The sequence below is a fragment of the Pelodiscus sinensis genome, chromosome 6 (genome assembly GCF_052426305.1).
Source record: "Pelodiscus sinensis isolate ZL-2025 chromosome 6, ASM5242630v1, whole genome shotgun sequence".
NCBI lineage: Eukaryota > Metazoa > Chordata > Testudines > Trionychidae > Pelodiscus > Pelodiscus sinensis.
In genome coordinates, this window is record NC_143057.1 from 101,295,892 (window position 1) to 101,318,255 (window position 22,364).

The 22,364-nt window shown below is 45.8% G+C and overlaps 1 protein-coding gene across 1 annotated transcript in view; it reads left to right on the top strand.

The window, feature by feature from the left end:
* Positions 1 to 734: 734 nt before the first annotated feature.
* Positions 735 to 22,364, top strand: part of EMB (embigin) — a 30,753-nt gene continuing 9,123 nt past the window's right edge. The window contains exons 1-6 of the mRNA XM_006139518.4: positions 735 to 1,033; positions 8,180 to 8,269; positions 14,863 to 14,943; positions 17,334 to 17,526; positions 19,149 to 19,237; positions 22,014 to 22,141. Of these exons, the coding sequence (XP_006139580.2) occupies positions 949 to 1,033; positions 8,180 to 8,269; positions 14,863 to 14,943; positions 17,334 to 17,526; positions 19,149 to 19,237; positions 22,014 to 22,141 (666 nt within the window). The 5' untranslated portion in view covers positions 735 to 948. The remainder of the gene's footprint in view (positions 1,034 to 8,179; positions 8,270 to 14,862; positions 14,944 to 17,333; positions 17,527 to 19,148; positions 19,238 to 22,013; positions 22,142 to 22,364) is intronic.

A 22,364-nucleotide genomic window follows, 5' to 3' on the forward strand; every position in this document is an offset into this window, starting at 1 on the left:
GACTTATGAGGAGAGGCTGAGGGACTTGGGTCTGTTTAGTCTGCAGAAGCGAAGAGTGAGGGGGGATTTGATAGCAGCCTTCAACTTCCTGAAGGGAGGTTCCAAAGACGATGGAGAGAGGCTGTTCTCAGTAGTGACAGATGGCAGAACAAGGAGCAATGGTCTCAAGTTGTGGTGGGAGAGGTCCAGGTTGGATATTAGGAAAAACTATTTCACTAGGAGGGTGGTGAAGCACTGGAATGGGTTACCTAGGGAAGTAGTGGAGTCTCCATCCCTAGAGGTGTTTAAGTCTCGGCTTGACAAAGCCCTGGCCAGGCTGATTTAGTTGGAATTGGTCCTGCCTAGAGCAGGGGGCTGGACTTGACGACCTTCTGAGGTCTCTTCCAGTTCTATGGTTCTATGATTCTATGATTTGTGAAGCAGTTTGAAAAGGCTGCGGATGGTAGGAGAGCCAGGCTGCCAAATCCCCACGAACTGTCGTGTGGGTGGACTAGGGGATTCTGACTGTGCTTGGCAAAGGCAGAGCTTTGCTGATATACAGCAGGGATACGGAAGGGTGCGCATCATGCGTGCCTAGGCAGTAACCTAAGCCGCAGTGTCTGAAGAGGAGCACAGACTCCTTCCCCCAGAACGAGCCCCCTCCTCCATTGCTACCTATCTGCTCTCCCTCCCTTCCCCCGCCCGCTGGGCTCTTTCCCGCCCTGCGTGTGTCCCGTTTGGCTCCAGGAGCAGAGGCTGGAGGCGCGGGAGGGCGCTAGGGCAGCGGCTGCAGGTGTCGTCACTGAGCCTGTTCCTGTCCCAGGCGCGTGCCGAGCCCCGAGCAGGCGCTGCAGAGCGCACAGCGGAGTCTGCCGTGCAGACGGGAAGCGCCGCTGCGTGACTCCGGAGCGGCAGCCGGGCAAAGTAAGAGTCTCATTGCAGTGGTACTGCAGCTGCCCTGCCCGCACCATGCGCCTCTCCGGCTCCAGGGCGGGCTCCGTGCGGCTGCTGCTCTCGCTGGCTGCTCTGTGGCTGTCGGATGCTAAAGAAACAGGTAAATATATTAGATCATCCTCCCTATTGCTCTCCTCACCGGCCCCCTGCAGCTGCGCCCTTCAGGAAGTGCTGAAGGGCAGCTCTAGCGCTGGAGGGGCGAAGCCAGCCGCTTTCCTCCTGCAAGTGGCGTGTCCATCTCCCTAGGCGAACTTCAGTGCAGAATCGCTCTCATCCGCCCCCTGGATCACACTGGGAGTGGATTGGAGGTGGGGGAACGGTATGGGGACGTGTTGTCGTGTGTCCTTGCTAACTGCAGCCAAGCAAAGATCTCTGTCCTGAAACATCCCCAAGGCTCTGGCTTAGATAGAGAAATTCTCCCACACGCCCCAAGAAAAAACAATCATTTTATATGGGCACTTCAGATTTGTTTGAGCCAATCGCTGTTGGGTCCCCCCCCCCTCCAGAAGAACCTAAAGCATCGCTTGTATGAGGTTACCTGACCAACATTTCCTGCTGCTTTTTTATCACCCTCCCTTCCCCCTGCGTGTATGCAGTGGCAAGGGAGTTTTCTTGTTCCTTCATCAACTTTCAGAAAAAGGGTCTCATTGTGTCTCAACAGAAGGTGCAAAGTAGGTCTTGCATCGCAATCTTTGAAGAGACATAGTTTGACTGCAGGTTTAGTGCATCTTCCATGTCACAGTCTGTTTAGAAGCCAATCTCCTCATCTTTTCCTAGGGCAGGGATAGGGAACCTTTTTTGCGTAGGAGGGGCGCTGACCTACAGAAAAAGCAGTTGGGGGCCCCACACAAGTGAGAAAAAACCTTCATTGATGTGGATCCTGACTGAGGAGAAATACACTCCTCACATTCCCCTCCCACACCCACACCAGAGCCTAAATTTGTAGATTTTGTGTATGCCAGCCCTGTGGGGAATGTGGGGGGACTGGAACACCACCACAGGCTCCCCAATGCTGGGGGGGGGGGGGTGATCCTCTGGGGAGGATCCAGGCAAGCAGATAGCTGCATCCAGCCCCTGGGCCATAGGTTCCCCACCTCTGTTTCTAGGGTGTGAAGTTACACATAGGTATGTTGGATAGTAAAATCTAATGGCTAATCTAAGAGTTTAAATTTCTGATATCACAGAATTATTGGGAGGATTAATTAATTAATGGAGATATGGCACTTTGAAAATGCCAAGTGCTGCAGAATGTCTAAGAATCATTAGTCCAATGCCAATGCTCTTTGTTTTATGAAAGAGGCAGTTTCTGTTTCTGAAAACCATTGTTGGAGAAACTCCATGTAAACTAACCATGATAATATCCATAGCAGGCTGTTTTTGGCAGCTGATGAAGATGAGATTTATTTATTTATTTATTTATTTTGGAGATCATTATATTTTAAAAATCACTGTCTTAAACCAGGAAACATGAAATAGGACCCAAGGTTATGGCCTGTACCCTGTGTGTAATTAACATGGCTCTCAGCAGCTCCAGGACTTGCCAATCCATTCCAAGGAGAGATCAGCCTGTTCACAAAGGTCTCTCTCTTGAAATAAGCTTTTCATAACTGGATAGATAATTAATGGAAGGAAAGCTCAGGTCAGTGACTTCTCAGACACAAGGCACCTTCTACCTTATTTTGAAGTACCCTGTACTACAGCCAAAAAGACATGGCCTAGCTCAGTGAACATATTATTGCTACTGTATATGGATTATTCATTAAACTATTATATAATCCTGTGTACTAATGCACATGGACAGGGGAAGAGGGAACTGATGAAAAGTGAGAAGAGACATGTAAGATGAGAACTCTCCACTGTGATAGAGCTATTTGAATGTTTGTGCAATGTGAAACTCATGTGGTTTCTTAGGTTCTTCTGTCTCACCCCCACATATTTTTCAACAGGTTGATATGGTATGGTATGATATGGTATGGTATGATAATTTCATTATGAAAATGTGAGAAGATGAATAGTGCAGAAAGTGACATTTTCTACTAAGTCTTCTGTAAGCTTTCAGAACCTGCTGTATCTTTAAGTGCATTGACGTCTATACAGCAGCATGTACATGCTATCCTTCAATGGAGATTAGAACCCTTCTGCCAGACACAATTCCAGGCAATCCTTGTGTTGATCAGAGCAGTCACCTGCAGCAGTTCTGTGCTTCCAAGTGCCATAACAACATTTAACCTAATTTACCCGATGGATTAGGATTTTTCCATGCCTCTATTATTTCCTGCAATGTGCAGTGATGCCCCCATGTGGTTTATCCCTCCTAGTTTCCATCTTGTGCTGCCAGGGTATTTGTTTTATAGAGGCAGGTGAACCTAACTCACCCTCTGTTGTATTTAAAAAAAAAACAGGCCAAATTCCAAGCTGTTCTAATCAGCCACTTTCCTCAAGCATGGCCCTGACACTTAAAAAGGGCTAAAGTATTTGCAAAACTCTAAAGATATAGCAAATAGAGGAAAAACACCCAAAACCTACAGTCTGATGCCTTGTTGGAGAAAGCTTTTCCACTATGGGACAAATGTACTGATTAACTGTAGGATATAATTAACTATCAGGCCCTTATCTCTGTTGTCCCTCAACATCATCCTTCTGAGTAAATTGGTTCACAGATGACAGAGAATGATTGAAATGTGAAAATAAAGAATTAGCACAGATGAGGTAAGGCAAGTGGAAACCTGATAGTGGCACAGAGAGTTTTCATGATCCTGTGCTGCACACATTTGTGAGAAGAGGCCAAGGTGATCCTTCTCAATTGGTAGTGGTCCTCAGTGCTAGTGGTAGGAAGGGGAAAGCACTTTCTGGAACTGGCAACTTGGCAAGTGTTCTGATTTGCCTTCTTCTTAAGGCAGTACACAATCTCACTTCATCTAGACACATCCCTGCTCAGTTACTCAAAGGTCAGCAGTCTTTTGCATCCTATTTTTACTACAGTCCTGGCTGTTTAGCAAAGTCTGGTTTTTTTCAGACATTTATAGATAAGCATAAGCTTGTTCTTTCTGTGCATTTTTAGTCATTAATATATCTATCACTTGTTTTGGCTGTTGCCCATGTAATAATATTTTTTAAATAACTGTAGCTGACATTGTGTCATTTAGGGTGTCTCTAGACTACATGGCTCCGTCAATGGAGCCATGTAAATTAGTTTATTCGGCATAGTAAAAGAAGTAGGGATTTAAATAATCCCCGCTTCATTAAAATAAACATGGCCGCTGCGCTGTGCCAACGATCAGCTGATCTGGCACAGCGCGGCAGTCTAGATGCAGATCTGTCGGCTGGGAAAGCCTTTGCCAACCGATCCTGTAAACGTCGTTTCACGAGGCATAAGGGATTGGTTGGCAAAGGCTTCCCCAGCTGACAGATCCGTGTCTAGACTGCTGTGCTGTGCTAGATCAGCTGATCGTCGGCATAGCGAAGCGGCCATGTTTATTTTAATGAAGCGGGGATTATTTAAATCCCTACTTCTTTTACTATGCCGAATAAACTAATTTACATGGCTCCATTGACGGAGCCATGTAGTCTAGACTCACCCTTAGTGAAGACACTCAGGGTACGTCTAAACTACATGCCTCCGTCGACGGAGGCATGTAGATTAGCCAGATCGGCAGAGGGAAATGAAGCCGCGATTAAAATAATCGCGGCTTCATTTAAATTTAAATGGCTGCCCCGCTCTGCTGATCAGCTGTTTGTCGGCAGATCAGGGCAGTCTGGACGCGCTGCGTCGACAAAGAAGCCTTTCTTGATCGGCACAGGTATGCCTCGTGAAACCAGGTTTACCTGTGCCGATCAAGAAAGGCTTCTTTGTCGACACGGCGCGTCCAGACTGCCCCGATCTGCTGACAAACAGCTGATCGGCAGAGCGGGGCAGCCATTTAAATTTAAATGAAGCCGCGATTATTTTAATCGCGGCTTCATTTCCCTCTGCCGATCTGGCTAATCTACATGCCTCCGTCGATGGAGGCATGTAGTCTAGACACACCCTAGGAGGCTGTACCCCTGCTTGCTGCGCTCGCCAACTTTCCTCTCACGGGAGGTAGGTAACCCCAGCTCTCCCCATGGCCACCGGGGAAGGTTGGGCTGCACCAGCCTGGGCCCCTTCTCCCAACTCCTAACAGCCCAGGTCCCTTCTTCCTCCCCCTGCAAGCCTGGCTCCTTCTCCCTCCTGGGCCACATTAGCCCTAGCCCCACTTCTCCTTCCTCCCCTTCCCGCGCCAGCCCAGGCCCCTTCTCCCGCCCCCTGCTGTGCCAGCCCAAGTCCCTTCCCCCGCCACAGAAGCCTGGTCCCTTTCTCCCTCGCCAACCTTAACCCCCACCCTGGCTGTGGCACATACCAGGCCCAGCTCTAACCCCGACAGCCAGGGAGGCACAGGGATGCCTGCCCACCTTGCATGGTGCACAGTGAGGCATAGGTAGTGCTATGTGCATGCGGTGCTTCGGGGCACTGCAGCCTGCTGAAGTGGGGAAAGCAGCAGTGTGGAGGGCTGCTGTCCCGACCTCTCCCTCGTGCAGTCCCGCCTGCTATGCTCACTGCCCCAGCCCTGTCCACAAAGCCCAGGGCCGCCCACAAGGAGTGGAAGTGAAGGAGTAGGCAGGTCAGTGCCCCCACCCCCCCGCCTGGACAGCCGGTTCTCAGGTTTCCCTGCTTGTTTGTCTACCTTGATGATGTCAAACAAATTCAAGTTTTTTCACAAACACGAACTGTCTTTATTTAACAAAACTGGGGGCGGGGAGATGAAACTCTGGCGAGACTGGGGAAAGGAGGTGGGAGAGTGGAGGAGAGAGGGTAGGAGAGGGGAGGGGGAAACCTGGGAGGAGGGAGCTGGAAGGAGGAAGCAAGGGGAAGAAGGGGGAGGGGAAGCTCAATGGTGGGGATCTCGCCGGGCCAACTGTCTCCCAGAACAGCGGATGCGGGGGCCTTGGCATCCCCAAGGGGATGGGGAGGAGGGTGTGGAGGTTGAGGAGGGTGTGGAGGGAGAAGCGGGAAGGGGAGAAGGAATGGGAGGAGGAGCGGTAGCTGGGGAGGCAGCAGGTGCTGGAGCGGCAGGAGGTAGCATACTCTGCACCAGGGCCTGCAGGTGTTGGCAGATGGCACAGCCCTGGGCAAGCTGCTCCCACGGAAGCTGCAGGTCTTCTTGCACCCAGTTCTGGAGGGTGCGGTGCAGGGCTCGCAGTGCCCCCAGGTGCTGCTTTCAGTACCTCTGCACTTTTCAGGTGGTCCTGCAGAGCCGTCAGGTGCGGGAGCATGTCCTGGGCGAGGTGGTGCGCCCTTCACGCGCAGCTGGTGCGGCTGTGGAGAAACAAACAAGTGGTCAGTTCTCCCTGAGGACACAGTGGGTGAAGCCCAGCCCCCCTCTGCGAGGTGAAGATGACCGTGCCCTGCACCGTCAGAGCTGATGTGCTTGCACAGAGGCCATGGTCGGAATGTCCGGCTGTCCCCAGGACTGGGAGCTGCCCTGAGACCGCACCCATGCCCCTGTGCTGTGTATAGTGCGGCTGAGGTGGGGAGGAGATATCCCCTACCTCTGTGTAGAGGGGGCTTGTGAAGGGAGGGCATCCTGCTGTGTACCGCTGCGGGGTCAGGAGCATGTCATGTCTCTTCACACGCGTCTGGCTATCAGGCCAAGGCCCCTGTGTGGCAGGTAGCTAGAGCCACCTGCCCAGGGGTGGCACGGCACGTGCTCGCACATGCTTGCACATGCTCTCACGTGCACAGATTGTTGTGTGATCCATGGTAAGCAAGGCCCATGCGCGCCGTCCCTGGTCTCCCTGCCCCGCCTCTCTCCCCCAGGAAGGGGACAGTGATGGCACTCACATGTTGTGGCCTCCCCAGACAACGGTGGTGACTCAGCTGCTGGGACAGCTCGGCGGTCCTGGCGGAGTGGCACCATCTGTGGTGGCTCCTGTGGCTTCTCCTTCACGCCCTGGTCAGGGCTTTCTGCTCCCGGATCGTTGCTCCCCAGGGTGGCATGGACCGTCCCGCCTCCCATTATGTGGTCCAGGGCATCAAAATAGGGACAGGTGTCTACCCCTTTAGGGGAGCTGCCCCATGTAGCCCTTGCGTACGCCTTCCAGAGCTCTTTAATTTTCATTCGCACCCGCTTCTGGGTGCACATGTGGCCTTTGGTGGCCATAGTGGCAGCTATGTGGCCGTACATGTCTGTGTTCCTCCATCTAGTGCGGAGATCATGGACATTGGAGGCCTCCCCCCAAACCTCAATGAGGTCCATGAGCTCCGCACTAGTCCAGGAGGGCACCCACCGTCTCCGGCCCCTGGCTGGCTCCTGGGAGCTGGGGGACTGGACGGTGGATGGCTGGCTGGCACTGGCTGCCAAGCTCATTCTGCGGGCACTCGGTCAGGGGCAGCGACTGTTGGCAGGTCTGGATCGGGCACATACAGTGTGGCCCGAATCTACCGCTTTAAGGGCTCCTGGGCTGGGGGAGAGGAGAGGAGTTTTCCTGGTTTGTCCCAGAGTGGCCACCAGGGGAAACTGAGAAGGGCTGGAGGCCTCCTATTTCGAAATAAGCGTCTATACAGCGCTTATTTCGAATTAGCTATTTCGAATTTGGCGTTATTCCTTGTGGAATGAGGTTTACCAAATTTGAAATAAGCGCTCCGCTATTTTGAATTTATTTCGAAATAGGGGTTTGCCTGTGTAGATGCTATTAAAGTTAATTCGAAATAATGGCTGTTATTTTGAATTAACTTTAACGTGTAGACATACCCTATGGGAACAGCTGAAAACATGACCCCACTTCTTTACCTTTCTCCAGCACCGTGAAGTACCAGGCATTTCCTGGGGAACAGTGACAGAGCAATCCTTTCCATGTCCTAAGCCTGAATAGTATGATGGGAGAGGGGATCTTTGTGGCTTCTCTGCCTACAGTGTAATAATGTGGTGCCAGTCAGACTCTGGCCCATACTAATTGTAAAGATCTCATACTACTGCTTTATCACTAATATCACCCCTGACAATTGACATGTGAGAAAGGAAGCTGACTGAATGGATTTTTTTTCTGCAAGATGACTATCGCTGTGCACACTGAGCCAGGCAGTTGTTTGAAAGAATGCAGCCAATATTTGTATTTAGTTCATGAAAAGAAACAATTTCAAATGCAGCTGTATCTGTCCCATCATTTCAACAAAAAGGGAATACAATAGTTTTAACCTTAGTTTAACTCTTTCTTTCTTTCCCAATAGGTACAGCTATGACAACAGGAGATATCAATCAGCAAACTCAAGAGAGCATTTCTGATTATACCACAAAGAGACATGACTTATCTACCCCTGGTAAAAAAACAAATGTTAATTATTATACTTGAGTATGCTTCAGATTACATTTCCCCCCCAGTTATCCCCTTTCTTAAAGGGCTTTGACAGTATGATGTCAATTACATTTTATTAAGTAAGTACCTTTCATGAAATACATTCTTCAGAAGGAGAAACTGAGGCCCAGAATGTTTAAGTGGGCTGTCTGAAATCATATAGCAAATAGGGATTTGGATGTTTAACTGTTTAATTGGTAAGCCTCACCCCTACCAGTCTGCAGACAGGGGCTGTTCTGGCTGGGCTGACTTATTGGAAGATTTGACCGTGGAACTAGGATTTTACTCTGACTTCTTTTTTTTACTAGGATGTCTCTGACTTCTTGGCTCAGGCTTATTCATATATATCACAGTGCCTCCTAGACCAGTTGCTCAACTTCTAATTCCTCCATCTTAATACTTTTTCTTAATGTACTAATCCTTACACACAAACTTTTGCAAACTTACATATTTCAAGCCATTTTTTTCTGAATTGCTATGATTTTGCAAAGGTTTCATTGTGGGCATTTACCCAGGCTATATCCACACTGCAGAGTTTTTGCGCAAAAACTCGTGGAACGTCCACACTACAAGCAAGTTTTTGCACAAGAAAATGTACAGTACATTGTAAGAAGAGAAGATTTTTCATGCAAGAGTTATTCCTCTTTCTATGAGGAATAAGCCTTTTTGCGCAAGAGCTCTTGCGCAAAAAGGAGTGTGTGGACGGCAAACAGGGGTTTCTTGCACAAAAACAGCCTATCGGAAAAAACACAGGTACTCTGATGGCCATTCTGTTAATGGCAATCAGAGCTTTCTTGTGCAAGAGCATCCACACTGCATATGTGATCTCTTCTGCAAAAAGCTTGTTGTGCAAGAAGCCTGCAGTGTAGACATAGCCCAAGTCTCAGTTTCTAATGACTCCACTGATAGTCACTGAAACCTGTCAAGATTAAGTTTCCATTTTTTAGTGTTCTGGGTGCGCACATTTGTCTGTCCTGTTAATATCAGATAATTTCAGTTTGCAATGTTTTTAAATCAAAATCTGTCTTGTGCAAAATATATTTGTCGTTGCTTAGAGATACAATTTTTAAGCTATCTAAAGCTCTGAACTGGCATCCTCAGGACAGCTCATTGTCTTCTGTCTAACAGGCTTCTCTGAAAGTCTGGAATTCCCCTTCCTCCTGAGTTTCCATTGCAGTCCTTGTCCTTTAAAACTTTCATTCTTCTTGTAAAGGAGGTGTCTTTTTAATATGAATGCAATATTACTTAATAGACTTCACTATGCAGAGCAGGAGATTTTCTGTGGGATAGGAAGAATTTTCATAGGCCAGTGATGAAATCCTGACTCCATTGAAGTCAATACGGGCACGTCTACACTGAAATAACTCATATTATTTTGAAGTAACAAGGTTAGCGTCTACACAGCAAGCCTGTTATTTTGAAATTATTTCAAAATTCTGGAAAACAAACCCTCATTTCACGTGGATTAACATCTATTTTGAAATAGTTATTTTGAAATAGGGTGTGTGTAGACAGCGCAGCTGTGGTTATTTCAAAATATTTGGACTCCAGGGATTCTCACAGCTGCTCTGGTGGACACTTTGTCCACACCCTTCAGAACTCTGTACTTTCCCTTCCCCGACAGTCTTGGAATGGGGAAAGGGCTTGTGGTATGAGGAAGGCCCTGACAGCCCTGTGCCACACACCAGCAGGTTTCACTGCCTTCCCTGCTGCCATTAGTGATCCCAGTGCTCCCACTGAGCCCCCCACAGCTGCAAGCGAGCCAGCAGCCAGTTCTGAAGGGGTGGAAGAGGAGGGCCCCTTCCAGGTCAGGTATGGAGATCCTCGATCTCATTGAGGTCTGGGAAGAGGAGGCTAACCTCCAGGATCTCCATACCATATGCAGGAATGCAGATGTGTACGGCCAGATGGCCGCCACCATGGGCCAGAAGGGCCACATGTGCATTTAGGAGCAGGTGCGCATGAAAATTAAATAACGTAGGCAGGCCTACACGAAGGTCAGGAGCAGAGTTCCTGCTTAGGGGCAGCACCCCAGGTGTGCCACTTTTATGAGCAGCTGCACCACATTCTCGGAGCGGGGGAGGGTCAGTCCTCCCCTCCCCCCTGCCATGTCATGGACTCCAGCCTGGAGATAGCCATTGTGAACCTCCTGGAGGGCAGGCTGTGGACGAGGAGAAGGAGGAAGTGGAGGAGGAGGAGGAGGAGGAGGAGGAGGCCAGCACTGACACCATGCCTGCCTACCAGAAGCTCATCCTGACCCTGGAACCATGCTTCCCTCTTCCCCCAGATGTCGCCCAGGGTTTGGACGAAGACGGGGAAGGCCCATCAGGTGAGTTCCATATTTTCCCTAGACATATGTAAAGGGAAGCTGTGGGCAGTAAGGGGCTGCGCACTCTTCGCTCAGACTTCTTGGCCTGGGGATTGCACAGAAGCCTGTGCATGTAGGTGCACATGGAGTGCCAGTCCAGAGCAGACAGCCGCATGAGGCTGCCACACAGGAACCAATCACTCCTTCTCACAAGGTTCCTACACAAGCCTGGCTTACTCCCGACTCCGTGGTGGGACACCTTCCCACCATAAGCTACCACTAAGGAGGATGGGGTTGGGAGAAAACACAACTGTGCTGCCCACAGCACAGGGTCATGACTGCACTCTTGGGGCAGCATCCAAACCCAAGCAAGCACGGCAAAGCAGAGGACACCGAGCTCCTGCATGGGAGGAAGGAAGAGGAGGGGAGCCCAGTAAAGCCCTCCCTGACAAGTGGCAACTGCTGCTCATACACACCTCCCCCAATGTCCTCCTCCCGTCTCCAGCAGCCAGGGATAGAAGTCCTCTCCCTGTGGGATGCCGCCACTGCCAGACTCAGTGCGTGTGCAGAACAGAGAGAAGGTGCGATGCCCTGTCACGCCTGCCCTCAGGCTCCCAGCCTGGGTGGCACCTTCCCGTGCTTGCTTGTTCCCAAGTGTGGAGGTAGCGAGGCTCCCCAAAACATCCGTGCCCTTGCAGGACAGTGCCTGCTGTGTAGGCCACAGATGGCCTTGCTCAAAGCACATCGCCTTCATCTGATGTGAGACCTTTTGGTGTCAGCTGACAGATGAGGGCTAGGGTTCAGGCACAAAGTCTCCAGGGATGACTACCCTTCTCACTTTTCTTCACAGCTGGACCAGCTATGAATGAGAAACATCCACCACCTACCGCACCATCCTCCCCACCCTGCAAGAACCACCGCAGACAACCCCATGAGGACTTGGAGCGGGAACACATCACCTGCTTGTGTGCCCTGCAGCAGTGTCTCGAACAGCAGGAGCAGAGGTCAGACGTTGACCTGGAGCTGCACCACACCATCTGGCAGGAGCTACTGCAGCATGTGCATGGCATAAGCTGCCACCATTGACCACCTGGTCATCGCGACTGAGCAGTCCAGCAGCCACCCCCTCCTTGCACCCACTCCTCTCAAGTCCCCCGTTCCTGCTCTCACTCCCACTCCCACTCCCGTCCCTACCCCTACCCCTTAACCTCTCCTTCTAGCCACTGAGGGCCCCACACATGAGGCGGTAGGACCACCGAAGGCAGGCGTCAGTCCCAGCCCCCTCCCTGAGACCTTCCTGCTCCTTACACCTCCCCCCTCCAAAGTTCTTTCCCCAGTCCCTCCCCAGTTATATTTACTCCAAATAAATTCACAGAGATTCTCTTGTGCCAAAACAATAAGTCTTGTTTATTTGGTCTGAAGAGGAGGGGAGGGATGGGAAATGTGGGAAGGGAGGTTAGGAGAATGAAGGGATTTAAGGGGAAAAGCAAAGAGGGGCAATACAGAGGCCCCTTGTGGGGAGGCCCAGGTAAGGGTGCCACAGCTGGTCTTGTCTGAAATAGTGATGCTAAATAATGGTTAATTGAATAGTTGATTAACCTCATGAATTCTTATTGGTTACTTGACTATTCTATAGTCTCCAGGGTGTGGAAGCAGGCTCTTTGCTGGCCAGGCCTCTCGTGCATATTGCCATCCAAGCAAAAGGTCAACTTCCCCTTGATGAAAACCCTTACACTATGTAACTTAAAGGTCAGCGACGAACAGAAACCAAAACTAGACCTAAAAAGTTCATGTAAAGTTCATGCTGGTTGTGCTGACTGTGCCATGCCCGATAAGGCAGAAAAGGAAAAACAGGAAACCATCTCACCCCCTTACTCCTGTCACTTAACAGACAGGGTCTGCTAGCCTATCACAAAAAGTGTGCAAAAGCTTTCTCTATAAAACAGCTACCTTCCTATATCAAATTGAGGAATCCCGAATAAACATTGGATGGCAGAATACGAGCCAGGCCCAAGGACTGATCACCTGAGGGCCACCTCCCACTCACCGAACCAGAGTTCCTGTAGAACGTAACGTATACCAACTATGCTGTTGTTGCTGTTGTACTTTGTGTTTTTTTAAGTGTGACTATTGCTATCTAAACTTAGTTAAAAGTTTTGTTAAGTAGTATTGTTAAGAGTTTTAGATAAGTAATTAGACTTATGAGTAAGATTGATGTAAATGTAACTGTTGATAATCCCTGGTCCCTTATTGACAACTATTGGGACTTAGAAAAAGCTCAGGGAATTTTCATTTATTGTATTGCACTTTGCTTATTGCTCCTACTAATAGTTATTTGGTGGCCAAGCATGTAAGAGACTAATAAAGAAAAGCTATAATTGGTAGCATTCTAATAAAAGTTTAAAAGATATTTAGTAATAGTTTGCCTGTTTCTGTGCCTCCCTGGGACTAGCCACATTTACGAACCTTTTACTTTAAACCACACAGGGGTGAGGCTGGCAGCCAGTGCAGTCCAACCCCACTCCTGAAGACTCCAGGCTGCTGCCTCTGTATCAGAGGCAGCAGCACAGGGTGGCAGCAACCCCTGTCCAGGGCAGGGTCTGAGCTCCCAGACTTGGTGTGAGTTGGAATTGAGCTGGGTTGCCTGCCCGCCTGGCTCCTAATACACTCTAAACTCAGAGCCATAAAAAGAGTAGGTCCCAGACCCAGTGCAAGCTGGGACTGAGCCAGGCTATTGGCCAGCCTGCTAAAAAATTTACTGGTGGGAGGAGGGGAGGGGCAGGAAATGCATGTAGTCTATAGCATTAACTTATAAGCTTTTGCTTATTGGTTAATTGGTTAATTGACTACACTATTACTTCCCTAGTCTGAAACTCTCCCTCAGGACCTCCCGGATGTGCACAGCCCCCTCTTGGGCTTGACAGATGGTAGTGGTGTGTGGATGTTCAAAGGCCCTGGCCAATTGCTTGGCCTCCCACCCTGGCAGGAACGTCTCCCCCTTGTTCTCACTCAGATTGTGCAGGACACAGCAGGCTGCCACCATCTGGAGGGCATTCTCTTTGCCAAGGTCCAGGCAAGTGAGGCGACAGCGGAAACTCTCTTCAAATGGCCGAAGGCGCCTTCCACCACAATGTGGACCCTGCTGAGCCTGGCATTGAACCACTCTTTCTTGTGGTCCAAGTGTCCTGTGTAGGGCTTCATTAGCCTTGGGAGCAAGGGATAGGCAGAGTCACCCATGATGCACGTGGGCATGTCCATGTCACTGGCCCTGATGGTGCGGTTGGGGAAAAAAGGGCTGGCATGCATCTTCTGGAATTGGCTAGAATTTCTAAAGATGCAGGCACTATGCGCCTTCCCTGACCACCCAGGAGTAATTTAATATATTATTATAATATAATTATAATTCTCATGCTAATGGTTTGAATTGTGATATCCGATGGCTCGTACATTACCAACTAACCAAACAATGATGGTGCTAATGGTTCTTGATGTCTGTGTAGAATCTGGTGTTGGTCATCTTCCTTTCAAAGTGCTAACTAATGGTTCTTATCAGCCTCTTGTAACTATTTAGTCTTTAAGGTGCTACTAGACTATTTGTTGTTTTTTAAGTCTTTCCTGTTACAGACTGACTAGGCTACCCCTCTGAAGCTTATCTACTCTCTGTCTTTTTTTCTTCCTCACCTTCATTTTTTTTCCTTCTCCTCCCTCCACCTCCGTCCTTCTCTTATTTATCTTGGACCTGGACTTCCAACACTCCGGTCATCTAAAGAAGTGGGCTGTGCCCACGAAAGCTCATGATACCATCTACATGTTTTGCTAGTCTTTAAAGTGCTACTAGACTGTTTGTTGCTTTTTAAGCTTTTGAGTAGTCCCATACTCTGAATGGAATAATTCACATGCTTTAATTTAAGCATGTGTTTAAATGCTGTGCTGAATCAGGTCCTAGCATAGCTAGATATTTTACTTCCTCTTGTTATGATAATGTTCACCGTGTTATAGCCAGAGCAAGCAGCCAGAAATTAATATTTTTTAAATGATGCAATAATAATGGTGAACTCAGGCCACCACTAATTTCAGAATCTGACAGCTAATACATGGTACATGGCAAAGAAGCTGAATCAGGCTTCTACAGGGTCCCTGCACTTCTGTTGTTTATTAAAATAACCATTTATAACGCATCAATAATACTTTGCTGAATAATGATGGCTGTATGATAATAACTTATCACTTTCACTTTTCTTTTTTGATAGGTTCACATCTCACTGCACAAGATTTTAATCAGCAGACTAATGAAAATCTCACAATAGTGCTGAATAACATATCCATACCAGGTAAATGGGTTTATTTTTCACCCTGTAGCTTGTTTAATGTTTTAATGTTTTTCCAAGTTATTCGGTAATATCAGATGGCTGTGATAGTACACATTATTTGTTTGTACTGCTTCATCTTTGAGCCTAAAATTAGGGATGTAAATGATTAGTTGAGTAGTCGACTACCTGATGAGCCTAGGCTTATTGTGTAGTCGAGTCACTATTCAACTACTCACTTTCCCCATTCCACCTCCTTGCTGCCTCTGTATCAGGCAGCAACAGGGAGGGGAAACAGGAGCTGGTGCTTTGGGGAGCCAGCTTAAAAGAGCCAAGCGGCTCTTCCTACATTTAAAAGGCAGAGGTACAGCAGTCTGGGACTTGGCGTGAGCCAGGACTGCTCAGCCTATGCACCCAGCTCCTACTACATTTAAATTTCAGAGCCACAGCAGGGGTAACTCCTGAACTCCACCTCCCCTTATCAACTAATTGTGTAGTCGTTATAAATTGTATCGACTACACAATTAGTCAGTTACCCACTTCTTAACATCCTTACCTAAAATGTATATAAAGTAGGATTTCTCTTATCAGCAGTTTAACTAGCAACACAGCAGTAGGCAAAATCCTAAACTACGTGGCTTGTAGCAGAGGAAAGATGAATAAGCTTGTCCCATTTACATTGTTACATTCTAATAACTGTTATGCTGCAGAAAGTCAGACTGAATATTTTATTAAAAATACAAGTTGGAGCAATAAGTATTTTGTCTTTGCTATTGATTAACCATAACCAGTAGGCATCAACTGATCAACCAGTTAAGTATTTGCATTCCTAGTACATCTCTCAATATATTTTCCTCTAGCTATGAGAAGCTATGATAATCGGCATTATAGAATGCCCTACATCTAACAACAGAGAAGTATAATTTCCTACTAATCTGGAGAGCAGCATTTTAAAAATAGTGAATCTTGAATGTCACCTATATTGTTTTAGCATTCATGAGTCATTTGATTGCAAAATTTATGCTATAGAGAGAAAAATCCACTTGAAGAATCATATTGGATATAAACTGATATACAAATCTGGCAGGTTTAATGTTCTTATTATATTTTTTTTAATCTAAGAGATGTCACCAGAAAAAAAATCTAGTTATTTTTCATAAATGGATTCCGGTTATGGCTCCACTTTCCTGCAGCAGAAAACACAAAACCCAGGCCTTATACTTAAACTTTATTATTCCTTGATCTGGGGCTTTAACATTCCACCTGAGGAATTTTAAGCTCTCTGATGTATAAGCCTCAAATATGCCTATGTCAGAAGCATATAAAGAAAAAAAGTGTTTTGTGGTGTGGTGTGGCCTTGTGTCCCTTGGAATGATGCTTTTCTACTTCCTGTGTTGTATCTTACTTGTCTCTGAGATTCTAATTTCTGTGATGAGCCAGTGGGACATGCTTTATGACTTCCTATTAAATGCTGTTCATAGAAAGGAGTTCAATTTTGTAATGCAGAGCAACTTTTATATGTAGGCTATGTTCCCAAAAAGCAGAACTCCATAGGACATATAGCCAGGCCAAGAAGGAATGTCTAAGGATGGAAAGAATGAAGTGTCAACACTGGGCTTGGGGATAAGAAGTCAAAGAGATTTATTTCAGAATTAAAAGGCTTGTTACTCATATGCTTTTTTCAGCCTGTAGAAAATGTCTATTTACAAGACCTTTTGGTTATTATTACACCCAAATGGAACTGGTTAAAAGTCAAAAATGTGTCATTTTCACTGTGGGTTTGAGAACATTCTTACATTGCTTCCTGCAGTACTGGTAGTTTGCCATTGGAAAAGCAGCAGCAGCAGATGGATCTAAAGATAGCTTAAACAACATACAACCAGTTCAAGCAACAGTAGTGCTAAGGGCCTGATTCAGCCTCATTGATTTTGGGAGTTTTGCTGTTGAATTCAATAGACACAGAATCAGTATCTAAAATTATAGGCCCCAAAGGATCTGAGGGCGGAATTTTCAAAAGCACCAAGTGTCTTAGGAGTACACATACTATGGACTTTCAGTGGTGTGTGTATACCTATGTTATACTTGGGCAACAACCATAGTCACTTTTGTAACGTAAAGGTCTTATGCAAAGCACTTTTTTCTACATTAACATTTTCTTAAAAGCATAGTTGTTTAACACTGTGGTTCTGTCCATATTAGGCACCATATATAGGTAAACACTGGGTCACATTTTGCTTTCACTTGTGTTAGTAAAATCTAGATTAACTCCCCTGCTGTCAGTAGAGTTATTCTGTATTTTCACCAGTGTAAATTAAACCAGAATTTGATCCAATAATTGAAAAGTATCTCAATCCCCCCAAAAAGGAAGTAAGATGCTTCTTTTAGATACATTCATTTATTTTATTTTTTGATAGGGTTTTCCAGTGCTCCAGTGGAAAAACCAGTTATACTAGCCGATCCAGCTACCATTGAACTCTTGTGTACCCTGAACAGCACATCCACTGATTCAGCAGCCATTAATATGACGTGGAAGAAGGATAATGAAACAGTCAGAAGTGACAATGTCACCTCTAGTAAACTCAAAAATGTCTGGAGTACCCAATATACGTGAGTCTTCTTTACAGTTTACCAGGCACAATTGAAGGAATTAAATCAAATACAGATGTTGTTCAGTAACCATTATCGACTTATGTTGTATGTACTGTAGCATATGTGATGAAAAATGTTTTCCATGTAAAGATGTTATGTCTGTAAAACCAGATATGTTACAAAATGTATAGACATTAAAAAGTTCACGCTGAATGAGCCTCAGTTAGGGCTAATTTGTTCCCAAAACCCATACATGGGAGCCAAGGATAATGTTAAGGGTTAGGGTTATCTCCTTTTCTTCTCCCTGGCTCAAGGTAACTCAGTTGCCTCACCTCTGTGGTCTGATAAACAAAGGACTTCTCCAGGCAGTCTGAAATGGAAGTAGCAGAAGGAAATGATGCCTTCTTTCAAGTAACAGGAGCAGCCATTGCCTGTTAGCTTCTTTCTTCTAAACTAATCTCTCTCCCCCAATATCTCTATTCGCCATCATAGGAAGAAGGAATGGAGGAGCCTTTTGTCCTTCCCTTTCCCCACTCCATCTACTGCCCTAACTCCTCCTCCATATGTCTCACGGTAGATATATTTTGAGGGGGAAAATTGAAATTTGTTTAATCTTTTGAAACATAGGAAGTTTTATTGGGTATTTCAAAAGTTTCCAGAAAACACTCTAGAGCCTCCATTTTATCACAGTACAAATTCTCCATTGTGATAGCTGAGATAGGGAATACCAGGGCTGTGCACTTGCACTGCTCCCCACTACTGCACAAGTGCATGTACAGTCTATACATGTGTCATCCATACTGGCTATGACAAAGCCAATTGGGAGGCCAGCACTTGCTCTACTCCCAGACAGTGGGATGACATCTCTTTAAAAATTATTCTGTGTGGTGATCTGCAGCTGCAAGATCCATACGTTTCATGAGGATTCATAGGGTGTGTCTAGACTACTGAGTTGTCGACAAAAGTGGACTTTTGTCGACAAAACTATACTGCGTCTACACTACCGCTGAGTTCTGTCGACATAATGTCTCAGCACTTTTGTCGACGCTGGTAAACCTCATTTTACGAGGCATAACACCTCTGTCGACAGAGTTCTGTCGACAGAAGGTGTTATTGCCTGTAGGGTTGCGTCTAGACTACAGGGTTTTGTCGACAAAGCAGCTTGCTTTGTCAACAGAACTGAATGTGTCTAGACGCTCTATGTCGACAGAACTTCTGTCGACAAAAGCCTGTAGTCTAGACGTACCCATAGACTTTAAGGCTAGAAGGAACTCACGTAGTCTAACTTCCTGTACAACACAAGTGATTTCACTCAGTAAGCTTGCTGGTAACCCATAAACTTATGGTTGAACTAGAGCATTTAGAAAGATATCTGATCTTGAATGTGTGTCTATGTGTAGCCATGTGTTGTGAAATACAGAAAGAGTACACTGTATGTGCACTGTGTACATTTTCTAATTTTTATCTTTCATAGACTGTACTTATTCTTTCTGTCATTCTTCATGAAACCTGAACCGTACACTGTTAACAACTTGTAGTTCATCTTTTAATACTAATCTTTTCTGGTTTTCTTTTACTATACATATTAGGTGTACAAAAAATGCCCGTATCTTTGCTTTCTCACTTATTCATTTTTATAGGTTGAATATCAGAGAGAGAAATCAAATGGGAAATTACACTTGTATTTTTAAAAGTGAAAAAGAAGTGAAAGCCACATTTCATGTGCAAGGCAAGTTGTATTAACGCTGATTGTTTCACATGAAAATCATACAAACATTCATATATTATAAGGCGAGAAGGGAGCGTTGTGATATTCTACTCTGACATGCTATTATAGAACTCATTGAACGCCTATAATCATAAATTGTAACCGTTAATAATTATCAATTGAAGCTGAAAGTAGTTATTGTTTTCTTTTGGTTTAGAACAGTGGCACTTAGACTGAATAGTAGTAGCTAAACCACTTAGGCAAACTAAGAATCTTTAGTAATTATTCATACTAGCCCTTTGTAAATCATGAAATGAAGATTTTTAGTCTTTTCATGGGAAAGACTAAAAGGGGTTGTAAGCCTAAAGTCTGAATTCAGTGCCCTGCTTGTGGCATCTTAAAGTGGTCTGATTTTCAGAGAATGAAATTAAAAGTCCAGTTGGCAGCAAAGCCAGGTCCTGGAACTAATGTAGGCTCCATATGTGTCCTTGCTTGCACAGCTCTTGGAAGCAACCTCCAGGTCCTTGATGCCTTTAGGTGCATAATCAGCCAGGAATACTCTGCATGCTGCTTCTGCTCAAGCCAGGGGTACTCTACTGCTTCATTAGCCAAGAACTGCAACCAATGGGTGCTGTAGGGGGATGAGGTATGGGAAGCCTTCCTGACTGCCTAGGGGACATGGAGGTCACTTCCTGGGAGCCACCGGGATCCTGAATCCCCTCCCATTCCCCAACCCCCTGTTCCTACTTGGGGTCTTCTCCTGCACCCCAAACTTCTCATCCCTACTCCAGGCAGAGCAGGAGAGTTCAGTTTTCTGCCATTAGAAAGCTGGCAATTCTAGTCAGAGCCAGGCTCAGGAATCAGGCCAAGGCTCGATACCAAGTATTAGAGTCTGCGCTGGGACTCCAGGGATCAATCAGCAGTCAGAATCCAAATCAGGAAGTCCTTACTAGGAGGTCAGCAGCAGAGCAGGCATGACAGCCAACTCACATTGTTATTTGATGGATTATTTGTTAAATTGTAAAATATGGAATGATGGGATACAGTGGTAACTGCTGGGTTGCTGTACATTACTAATGTGTGATAAGCTTCTACTAATTAGGCTCATCTAGAGTTGAGAAAATAGTGAAAAATATCCATGAATATTCATTTGAATGTTTTATGAATTTGCTTTAGTCATATTTGCACGCCCTGCTGCAGTCAGAGAGTTTGTAAGCAACCATATTTTATTAGCACGAATGAAACTGGAAAATTAATTTGAATACTGCAAGCTTGAGTACTCACAGAAAGTGAACATTAAATGTATTTACTTAAATTCACCTCAGAAAACTTTTATTCTCAACCAATTAAGGAAGAGAAAAAAAATGCTGGGGCCGATCTTCAGCTTATATAAATTGAAGGCGTGGATCTGGTCTGCTATGTCTTGTGTGAATATGCCATCTCTTATTCCAAATAGCAAGACAGAACCAGAAAAATGTAAGGAATACATTTTTTAAAAAAATTAAGAAAATCATGATCTGCTAGTAGACATTCCAAGAACAGAAAAAAGAGGTGACTTTCATCAGATAAATTATTTGTCATGGTTTATTTGTCTAGGGTTAAGTATATCAGTGGGTGGAGCAATATGTTCAACTGAGCATATAGGCTTCTGCATTGGGAACACTTTAGGTCTTCTATAGCGATGATAAAATTATAGCATAAGTAATTCCAAATTAATATCTTATGCATTGTGTCTTGTGGCCCTATGCTGTTTCTTGCAGGGTTAGGTTGCTGGTACTTCACTCAGTTTGTACATCTAGATGTCAGTGTTTGAAAGTATAACGTTTCTGCAATCCCTTGATTTTTTTCAATCAAGGCAAACTGAAAACTGTTCTGCAGCAATATTTTCCAGCATGCAAAACTGACCAAATACTATCATTTTGTTATTGTAGCCTGCAAAGAAGTCTTGCAGTTTTGGAAATTGCATGATTTTTTATGCTTTTAGATTTATATATTCATATAGATTGTAACAGAATCTGAATCCTGTATTGCTCATGGCTGAGTATGGAGGTGGGTAGGTGGGTGAGAATACAAGAAGTCAGTTAATATTTTAGCTTTAAAGTTACTTTTTGATAGTGCATTGATGCCAAATCCTGCAACTGCTCTGCAAGTGGAATTACCATAGATGCCATTTTAAATTCTGTATGTGGCACTCCAGCCAGAAGTAACCCTTATATAGTTCATGCTTTAGAACCCATGTGCGATAACACTAGTTCTTAAATGATAGCAATCCGAGGACCCCCATTTTGGTTTAAAATTTTTCAGGAACCCCTAAGCTTCTCTGGGCAGACCTAGCCTTGTCCCCTTCTCTGAGGCCATGCCCCTATCCCTCTCCTTTTCCAAGGCCCCACCCCCACCTCCATAACCCATCCCTCCATCCACTCACTCTCCCCCCTCCTCACTTACTTCACCAGGCTGGAGCAGAGGGTTGTAGTTCAGATGTGGTTGTGGAGTGCAGGCTCTGGGAGAGTTTGGGTGCGTGGGGTGTGGGTTCTGGGAAGGAGTTTGGGATCTAGGCTGGACTTACAGTATGCAGGAGACACCGGGGTGGAGTTGACCAGTGGTGCTCCCAGACATTCTGGGGTACCCTGGGGACTCCAATTTGAGAAACTCTGAGCTATACAGTGGTTTCCATGTTAATTGGGGAAATGAAAAGAGAAGACTAATATATTCTTAAAAATAGAAAATTTGATGTGTTGTATATTTCCGTTTAAATCTTTAGCGCTTACTTAGTAAAATTTTCTTTATTTATTCTTAGCACCTCAGATTGATGGAAAAGAACATCATGTAGTGAGTTATGTAGGAGATTCTGTTGTCCTGGTCTGTAAAAGTGTCAAATATACTCCTATCAACTGGATCTGGTACATGAGTAATGGAAGTGACCAGGTAAGATTTCCTTTCATTGCTCTTGCAAAACAATGAAACAACTGATTGCAAGCACATTGTCATTTTGCAGAATATAATTAATTCATCACTGGTGTGGGGAATGCTGTCCTGGAAGACACGTGTGCCTATCTGCCTGAGCTATCCATAGCCGTGAAGCCCCAGCACCATGGGAAGACACATTTCCACACCATCTATGCTTTCCCTGCAGCATCACTCTTCTATG